Raw genomic sequence first — 10,740 nt, forward strand, 5'->3', positions numbered from 1 at the left:
AAGAGTAGGTTAATTTAACTAAAGATTACATTAACTACAGAAATTCTGAGATTAACAGTAAACATTTTTGAAAGCTGTAAGCAAAATATCAAAACAGCAATATAAGACAATATGGGGTTGTCTCTGACTACATAGCAGTGACACCAGCATCCTCAATGTAACACAAAACACTGCAGCAAATTACATTTTTTTTTAACTGTAATTAAGAAGCTTTTTGTGTGCATGCAATTCTTTTTTGTTTTCAGAATCAGTCATTTTCCATTTTACTTAAAGTGTGAGGAGTTTTTTCTAGTTATGAAAGATTGTAATGAAAACTGGTGTCTCTATACAAGCCAAAAATCCAAATAAAACCATCACCATTAAGGCTTATTTTATCAACCAAGTAGTTTTTAACATGTAAAACCACTGCCATGAGGTAGGTGTCACATGAGGAGCAGTGTCAGTTTCAGACGCTATTTTAGGTTTTGTCTTTGGGGGGCATGAAGGTGTTCCTTCAATTGCACAGCTGGATTTGAGATATTTTTGCTTTTTATTTTTATTTTTGCATCACACAAAGAAAAAGGATCAAATTTTACTTTTGAACCCCACCTCCTTAAGAATCAAAAGCCACTACTCCTTTTTTGGGGAAACTTTAGATCAATTAGTCACTTTTTATTGTCTCTCAGTTACGGTTGGTTCATTTACTTCTCTTTCAATATATTTTTAAGCCAAGTTTCTCTGTCCTTCGAATAAACATTACATGTCACTTGGTCATCGGTGCACAGAAAATCAGGCCAGTAGCGATATTTAGTATTATAGGGTGATTTTCTCAAACATTTGGCAGCATCTCTGTCACACTTGCACAGCATCTTTTTACATGTGTCCTCCAGATCATCTGTAAAACACAAACATAATAATTTTTAATACTTGTGCAAAAAAAAGAATAAAAATTCAGACTAATGGCCAATTTAGAGTCACCAATTAACCTAAAGGGGCATGTTTTTTGGTGGCGGGAGGAAGCTGGGTTACCCGGAGAGAACCCATGCATGCACTTGGAGAAAATGCAAACTCCGCACAGAAAGGCCCTGACAGGGAAGTGAACCAAGGACCCCTTTGCTGTGAGGCAACAGCGCTAACCTCTGTGTCGCTGTGCAGCCCCACATTGGCTTATTTAGTCATCTTAGTTATGTAGCTATTGTAGCTTTCTTAGCTTTAGCTGAGCTAACAAAGCTAAAGCAAGCCACCGTTTGTGTAACTACTTCTGAAACGATACATAATTTAATCACAGATAAACCTCTGACATTGTTTTTACAAAATGTTGCTTGGTCTGTGCTTGCAATGTGGGCATTTCATGAATGTAGCTGCCATACTTTGTTTCTGAATAAAGTTGACTTAAAGAAATAATCAAATTAAAATTGAAAACGTTGTACCGGCAAATCACGATGCTTCCTTTCTGAGATATACCATGTCCAAGGTGAACTGTCTGTGAGAGTGGCCATCAGAGGTGTATGGTCTGCAGCCAGACCCCTCTAGATTGACCTGCATGCAGTCCAGACCAGTCTCCCATTAAAAATGAATGGCACGTTATGATGTCCAATATGGGATGCCAAAACCTTGCACAAATGAGCCACTTGAGAATGGGTACGAATTTTGCTTTTAATACGTCAGTTATAATATGAAATATTTTGTCTTTGTTCCGTACATGATTTAAAACCGGTTGAAAAAGAATTACAAATCACTGTTTTTATTTAAATTTTACACAGCATCCTAACTTTTTTGGAATATAGAATGGGGTTTCTAAATTTTAAGTGTAAATGAACAAAAATGGCATACCACACTCAGCAGTCTTGTCATCACACTTCCACTGATATCGATCTGTCTTGGTATGGCAACCCATATCTTCTGCAACTCCATAACAGCAGTCATGTCTGTGGCAACACCTGCGTGCATACACACAAGAAAAACGTTTTATTCTAAAGGCTGCACTGGAGAAACTCAGTGTCAAGACAGCAGAGGACGGCATCAGTGTGGTTTGCATCCCACTGAGGCTATTTTAAAGGCTAGGCCGGATCACCTCGTGACTTTTCACAACTGATAGTTAGCAGTTCATTGGTTTTAGGGGGTTCAGTGTTGGGCAGTGAGGAAGGAGAAGCAGGAGGCGCCAATTAGGGCTTGGGTGTGGAATGTTTGGGTCTATTTCAGAGCAGCAATTGGACTGTGTGAATGTGCCGAATTTGGACATGATTCCCTGCTTCTTTGTGGTTTAGAGGCAACGGAAACAGTGTGGATGGAGGATGACTGAGAGGAACCAAAGGCATCCAGGAGGCTGGAATCATGTGTGGGGGGCTAAACACCACCAACGCATGGGGAATTATATCGTTCTTATGACAAAATATATAGGTGGGACATATATACGGTGCTAAGTGCATGTTAAAATTCTTTTCCACACCATAATCAGGTGTTTAGGGATGATTTTATTGAACCATGTATATTTTTTGTATTTTCTGCAGGTCTCACCAGTCAGCTTTATCTTTGGGCTTGCCTTGACCCCCCAGCCCACAGTAGCACCCATACATCACGTAAGCAAAAGGACTCCTCCCTGTGCTGCACTTGATGGCTCCCGCCAGCTCCAGTATGCCTCTTTTGGTCCGTTGGGACTTGTGAGTCGCAACAGTGCCAACAGACGCCACTGCAGAGACAAACACAACAGAAGAGGGGGGGTGAAATACACCCGGGCACATTGTTTCTAGATTTCTGTTCTGGACACAATCATTGTCTAATGCTATACTGTCCTCCGGATTTGTTTGTTTTCAGACATGCATCCATAATGTCCTCTGTGCACCATACGTTTGGATGTAGAGGGTTCCCTTTAATTCTTGTGCACTGACTTGCTCAGCTTTCAGACACACCCGCTCAAAGTAACTCGATCCAATCTAAAACCTGTCAGGCAGGGAATCCCTCCTACTTAAACACTGTCGTTCAGGTGTGGAGATTAGTCTATATTTTGGTATGCGTGAATGGCAACTGAGGTGATAATCATAGGAACGGCTAACTACATCACGTAACACATCTCTACGGAACATAGAGTACTTTTAAAAAGCCAAGAGAATGGACACCTCTGCTGAAAGGTTTAACACTAAATTGAAGCTCCTGTGAGCAACAAAGCAGTATGTCTTACCATTTTGAGATTTGTGCAAGTTCGTTTCGATAAACAGTCAAATTTATCACTCAAATCTTCAGGAGTGTACGTGACACCTACCCCCCAGCAGTGATTAGCAGTCACGTCATTGGAAGAATAGCCAGCATTGTTGCTGATATAGGTCATAAAAAGTCACTAGTATTAATTTCAGACTTCTTTTTAACAAGCTAAAACTCATCAAAGTAGCATTAAATTTGTATTTGGTTTATAATTGTGTTAGACTTTCAGACAGATAAGTAGATTTGTACATGCTGTAAGTTGAGTTTATTTAGAAGATCATGCAAAAACTTTTAAAAAGTCAGTGATTATTGATGACATTAGAGTTAAATTAACTTGATTTAAATACCTAAATGCCAACCAGATAACTAGACATAGTAATTTTAATCAAGTCAGCATTTGACCTAGAAGTTGTCATTACTTTTAAGATGATCTGTTAAAATTATATAAGCAGACTTTTCTGAGTTTGCAGTGAATACAGCTGTAATTCTTCAACTCTTTGCTTCTAGTGCATCGCTTTTCTCTTCAATACTCCTTTTTGTACCCAGTGCATGTGAAAGCAACTGCAACAACAATAGTTCCACCTGGGATGCATTAAATGTTTGTAATTCTGGTTCAAACTTCACTTTAAACTAGATCATACTCTTTATAAGAGGAAAAGCCATACATACAGTGTAATGATGTTTAATTTGCTCCAGTTGTTTGCACTTACTCCACATCAACTGTGCACAAGTAAACAGAATGAGTTTCCCCCGAAGACTGCTGTTACCTTGGTTGCCTCTACTTATCCTCACAGTTGCCATCTTTATTTTCACCTCTGCAACAAAGCAAACAATGGACTTACCTGTGAACAGCAGGAGCATCCAGTAAAAGGCTGCCATGACTCCAGCAGGCAGCTGAGCACCACACAGAGTCACTTTCTTTCACTAAGAGAGTAGAGTTGTAAGTGGACAGCTTTTTTTAGAGGTAGTTTGAGTAATCTCATTGGTCAGAGGTTAATCCAATGTTTGTGGAACAGAGCACCCCCTACTGGACAAGGGTAGGTGTTGTTTACTGCTGCCTCTGCTCTATAGTGGTAGTGTTTACATGCAGAGGACCAGTGGTGTAGTGGTGCCTGCAGAAGTTGCCCCACATCTTCCCTAAATGGACTGTGTTATAGACATGCCTTTGCATTTTTACATTTCCAAAAATCTGCCTTCTGTATTTGCACATTGCCACTTAACTTCTGCTGCTAAAATGAAGGTAGTAAGAATCAATATGGAGTTATGATGGAGGAAGCATGCTGATAGAAAGCAGTGAAAACATATTTTTCTACCATTAATAGCACATTCTGTTCACATTGACACAACTTTTTCTTATCTTAAAGTGCTGCATTTCTTTGCCCTCGCCTTTATAATGGAGGGCTGGAAGTTTGCTGCACCACCCTTTATACACCAAAAGATCAAACAAAGAATTTAAAGGGGGTGCAAGCCTTCTGCACCCTGGACTGGGCTGCTTCAACCTAAATAAACGGTTTATACCCTTGGTTCTCAACTGGTGGGTTGCAAACTCATTTTCAATGGGTTGCAGGTGGAAAAAATGTGGTAAAAGTATATGATGTATATTATTTAGTGTGAGATTGACAAATGTGAAAACGTTGTGACCTGTTGTGGAGGAGGCGTCGGAGGGTCCTGAAGCTTCACTAGTCATTAGCATCTGTACTACTTTTGTCAATTTTTGCCCTCTTGTGGACGAAGCTGTAATCTTATCTTTTTACTGACTCTGTCCTACATGCTTCTGGTAGTTTTTTTCTGACATAATATCTCATAATATTTCTCTTCTGATATTGTTTAACCATCACATTTTGAACAGCTGTTGTATATAAAAGGCTGTTCTTTTCTAGTGTACTGTTTTCTACGGCATAGTACTTCTTGATAACAAAGCGATACTTTCTGTCTGGTTTATCAGTAACTACACAACACCCAGAGTACATAGTAGGCTATATGAAAGTGCGTATTTACGTAGTCACTGTAAACTGCTATAGAAAGGCGTTCTACCACTCAACACTTCCATTCCTCCCTCTGAGTTATTTGATGGGCCCTGTCTGAAAATAAGGGGTTGGGTGATTGCTCCTACTGCCAAGTAGTGCATCACTTATAGTTTCAGCTCAGGTCATACATAAATGTATTTTTACTCTGTCAGGACAATATATGTCAATAATGTAAAGCATTCAATTCATGCATATGGAGAAATAAAGTTCATGCATATCCAGAGAATATGTCCTTATCTCATTCACTTAACAGCAAATATGAGGGGGATGCAATACTCCGCAGGGCTGATTTTTGAGCTGCTGAGATTTGCATCCCCCGTTTTTTGGGGCCAGGATGACTGCTACATGTATGCAATTCACATGTTTTGGACAAAAGCTGCATCAGAACAAGTGAGCAGAGTCTGAAAAGGCCTTTTGATCATCTCTGGTCACAAGGAATCAGACTCTCAAGCTATGGGTGACCAGAAGTGGGCAAACAATCCTAATCTACTATCTTCAATAGATATACTGTCACCACTAACTGCTACTTTCTGTCGCTCTTTCAAAACTTTTAACCAAGTGTTGCCCCTTTAAACCCCCTTTTTCCTCTTTTAACTACTTTTCACCATTTTTCTGCCCATTTGTACCCCTTTTTTGCCCATTCTTTAAACCACATTTGCCACTTTATCACACGTTTGCTCTTCTTTCACATAAGACTTTTTCCACCAGTTGATCACCTTTTTACCGCTTTTCATGAATTAGCCACCCAGTTTTATCACTCTTTTTGACACTTTTAACCCATTTGCCCATTTTGAACTGCTTTTCACATTTTAGCCAACTCTTGCCTTCTTTAACCCATATTTGCCCCTTTATCATATTTTTGTCACCAACCAATTTTACCACTTTTAAACCCCTTTGCACAACTTTAGCTGCCCGTTTTTTTGCCACTCTTTCATCACTTTTAACCATTTTGCCACTTTCAACCCACTTCTGCCATTTATAACCCTTTCTGCCAACTTTTGCCACTTTTAACCCATTTCTGCCCCTTCTAACTCCTTTTCATAATGTTCCCGCTACATTTTTCCCCTTTTATGCCCATTTTTCATTCCATTTTTGCCACTCCACACTTAACACTACTTATTCCTGCCCATTTTTGTCACTTTTAGCAATTTTTGTCATTTTTTAAACTGCTTTTCACCATTTTCCTCACCCATTTTGCCCCACTTTCTTCCTCAAATCTGATAATAGAAGATTAACTTTACAACAGACCTTGATTCTCCTGACCTCCATGGGCCCTAGAAAGCTCACCTCTTCACCCCCCCTTATGGGAAGCCTTGTCTATTTGCAGATAAACATGAAATTAATTTGAAATAAAATTCTCTAAATGACCAGATTGGACATTTCATTTTGTCCTCTGGAGATTGAAATAAGCCTTTAAGCTAGTTGAAGCTCACACAGCACAGTTTTAGTTAAGAAACCCATTATGGTTTCACCTCCTCTCAACAAATGCACCCAGACGTGTAGATGATGGTAATTATACTCTAATAATATAGTTCCCCTCCAGACTCCCACTTCTTATCCGTCTCCTTCCCTTTGTGAATAAACATGTCAGCGGGGTGAACAGAACAGACCCTCCCTCTATAAAACACTCCAGACATGCTGTAGCTATCATTATTGTCAGTGTGATTTACTGAGCAGCACTCCAAGTGTCTCGGTAAAGATTGTTTATTTGACAAATTGCAGACCACATTTGAAAATGGCATGAATAGTGCTATATCACTGCATTTTATCTTTGTGTTATGTTTCCTGGATGTGTAATTTTTAGCTCTGTGGCACTGGACTCCATTGTCATTGATAATGTGCTAACGTCAGAGTCGCTTCATCACAAAAGACGCTCGCTCTGGGATCAGATAGCAGAGGATGTATTCGGGGGTTTTGTGTGATTCAGCTCCTCAGTGATGCTCCTGCAGGGGGAAATAAGCGCCTCCTCCTGGTTGTTATTAGAGCTGCCACTCTACAGCGGAGACACGTCCCTTTATGTGTGTGTATATCAGATCATTTTCTGCTCAACCTGTTCATCGTCACAACAAATCCCAGGCAGCATTCAGATCATATCACGCTGGACACACCTGATGGAAAAAGTCACCGTCAGTGTGAAAGCTGATTGAGATATGAATGTGTAATGGACTGAAATGAAAGCAAAAGAGGCTGGTTCTGTTTTTCATCAACCGCCCACACGGCTGAAGGGAAGATTTCTTGTGTTCTGTTCAAAGACATTGGTAAAAAAAAAAAAAAAAAATAAAATAAATAAATAAATAAAGAATATATTTCACAAAATAAATAAATAAAGCTGTTTATTATGGTTTTTATTCATAGATCAAGCTGTGTGTACTTGAGGGAAACATTTAGCAAAAATTAATTAAAACAATGTACTCCGATTCAGTGCTGTTAACATAAAAACTGATTAAACTCTGTCTTTTTTTTCTGTAGAATAATCCATTAGACATTTAAAACAGCACTTACATCATGCAGACAGAAGAGGGCACTCTCTGTAGTGTTTTCACTCTGGTTCCAGAGGGAAAATCACTGCTATTTGACTGTTTTTATAATGTCCTGTATAATATGTATTTTGTTTTCAAGCTAGAAATCTGTAGATGAGCTATTCCTGTGAGCATGCACACATCAGCAGATTTAAAGAAATAAAAAGAAGTCAGACAATGATGAAAACGTGGTGACCCCAAACAGTCCAGTTGGCCTTTTTGATGGTGATTCATCTGGAAGATCCTCATTGGACCGCCAATCACCAGTGTGGAAGCATTGTGAAAAGATTTGAAGATGATTTCAAAAAATAAAAATAAAACAGCCTGCCACTTAAAACAGACAATGTGCCTGAAGACTCCCAAAGATTATTAAGCTATTTGTATTGCTTTAATTCAGAAATAAGTAAATTAGAATAAATAAATAGATAAATCAGTAGATACATTTTTATAAATTGGGGTAGACCAGTTACTAACCTAGCTGATTATTGATGCTGATATTTGGCATTTAGCAGATTTTTCGGTATCAGCATTTTATTTTACCAATAATTTCTAAACCAATCATTTAAAAGTGTGCATCTCCACTGTGAGATATGTCTTTTTCTCTGGCTTTATTTTCACTCTCAGCAGGTCATCTAATGTCCCGCCCACAACACTATCTGACTGGATTCATGTCACAGCTACCACCCAATCAATACTGAGGCCTAGGTGGTGCTGACACATGACTTCTACAGCATCACTTCCTGTTTCCTAGTGTTTCTCATATTGCCAGAGCTAGAGCTGACAAAAAAATCCATCAGACGGCTGCAGCTCATCCAGAACGCCGCAGCAAGAGTCCTCACTGGCACTAAGAGAGTAGATCACATCACACCAGTCCTCAGATCACTACACTGGCTCCCTGTGAGTCAAAAGATAGATTTTAAAATCCCACTCCTCACATATAAAGCACTAAATGGCCTTGGACCAAAATACCTATTAGACCTCCTCACCCCTTATGAGGCATCCAGACCCCTAAGGTCCTCAGGGACGGGTCTACTCACTGTTCCCAGAACCAGAACCAAGCAGGGACAGGCAGCTTTCAGATTCTATGCTCCTCACCTTTGGAACACACTTCCAGAGAAACTGAGGCTTTCTACATCTGTGAACACTTTTAAAACAGGACTTAAAACATACTTATTCACTGATGCCTTCACATCAGTTCAACAACTTCTTTTATTCAAAGCATGATCTAACTTACTATTTATTGAATCCTTTAAATTTTTCTTTTAAACCTAAATTAACTTAGATGAAATCTAATTTCAATTCCATTTATTGTTTCATTGTAATGTTTTCTTGTTTTATTTTAAATGTTCTTTTTTATTAATCTCTGTAAAGCACTAACTGCTTCGTGTATGAATGGTGCTATACAAATAAACTTGCGTTGCCTTGCCTAGTACTTAATTATTTCTTTTCCTTCATATTTTAAAATACAGTTTTACTTTTGTTACATCAGGTAAATTTTGCTTGTCAACAAATGCATATTGATTCCACATATTGGCTATTGGTCCAATGCACTAATGATAATCAGTATCAATATTGGCCCCGGAAAAACAGTATCAGTAGACCCTTATTACTAAGTCACCAAAATGCAGACGCAATGAGTGAGAAAAGGATAAAGTCCAGAGAACTTAAATTGTTTAATTATGAGGCTTTTGGGCAGAGCTGGGAGTGTTTTAAAGGCTTGTTTTTTTCTTTCTACATTTTCTAAAGCTTTAACTCTCTCAGGTCAGTCAAAAGTTGCTGCAGGGTGTTATTACAGATAAATGCAAAAAGAAATATTTAACAGAAATGGACCCTGCTAAACACAACAGCCAACGTGAAAAAACCCAATCTTTTTTTTCATTACTTCTTAGAGCACATATACTCATTTAAGAAAACAATGTAGAACTTTGAATTTAAAAGTTGTATTTTCTGCTTTTAATTAATACATTTATATTTGAAACCACACCTTTTGCTTTTAATGTTCTTTTTTAAAATCTGTAGTTCCTGTTTTTATCTTTCAGACTAAATTCCTACATACAGCAGTGGTTCACTGCAGTGTATATGCAGGTACATGATGTATACCCACTTTTTTATCTCCTGGAGTATACTCACTTCTAAAGAGTATATTTAATCAAGAGGTAATATCTCAAGGATATACCCACTTCTGCATGTACCACTACACTACTGATGTTATGTAACTTTAAAACACTCTTTATACACATGCAATTGCTTCTATGTTCTATGCCATTGACTGCCATATAGCACAGTGCTCTTCATTCTGTCGTTGTGACTTGTATCTCTATGTTGGCTGGCCCTCTTACGATCAGCATGGGAAGCAGCAGAGAGTTAGGTCACTTCTGGCATTTGGTAAGATATCATTGTTTGTAAATTTGTTACAGAGGTTGTAAAGGTGATCGACAAGTTGTAGATTTTTCTCTGCTCATGTTAAAAGTGTTTTATGTTTTCCAGTTTTTTTTGTAAAATGTAGGTTCAAAATGCAATTTTTAAATTCAGTTTCATGTAATGGAAAAGTGTTTTTGATATAACTGTTTCAGACTTTCTTATTCTGTATTGTAGTTTTTGTACTTTTTTTTGTAAAATGGGAGTTTGTTTTGTCATTTGTGAAAGTGGTTTGCTATCACAAATGTGTTTTACAAAATTTAAAAATGTTTTGGTTGATGTAAATTTATTTTACGCTTTATAAAAAACATTCAGACTTTCTTATTTTGTGTTGCACTTCTACGCCACCGTATATTGCTCTGGGGCACCTCTGGAAAAGAAACCTTGATCTTAATTGGTTCTCCTTGTTGAAATAAAGGATATTTAAATTAAAGTAAATTCAATTTTAAAAATAAGTATCAGACAGTTTATGCCCTTTTTAAGGAGACAGACATGTAAATTGGTGCTCTTCAGCATGATGTGCAATAATGAAAATACTGGACATTCAGTCACTGCCTGATTAGCAAAACAGTTACACCCAACTAAGTTTAGGCTCAGCC

The 10,740-nt window shown here is 38.1% G+C and overlaps 1 protein-coding gene across 1 annotated transcript; it reads right to left on the reverse strand.

Annotated features, from left to right (window-relative positions):
* Positions 1–680: 680 nt before the first annotated feature.
* pla2g10 (phospholipase A2 group X) lies at positions 681–4,093 on the reverse strand. Its single transcript, XM_041817527.1, has 4 exons — positions 4,020–4,093; positions 2,497–2,668; positions 1,813–1,919; positions 681–874 (listed from the first exon to the last, which is right to left on the reverse strand). Exons 1-4 carry the CDS (start codon positions 4,054–4,056, stop codon positions 681–683), a joined length of 510 nt encoding a protein of 169 aa, XP_041673461.1. The 5' UTR covers positions 4,057–4,093.
* Positions 4,094–10,740: the final 6,647 nt, after the last annotated feature.

This window comes from Cheilinus undulatus, linkage group 21, assembly GCF_018320785.1.
Source record: "Cheilinus undulatus linkage group 21, ASM1832078v1, whole genome shotgun sequence".
NCBI classification, from domain to species: Eukaryota; Metazoa; Chordata; class Actinopteri; order Labriformes; family Labridae; genus Cheilinus; species Cheilinus undulatus.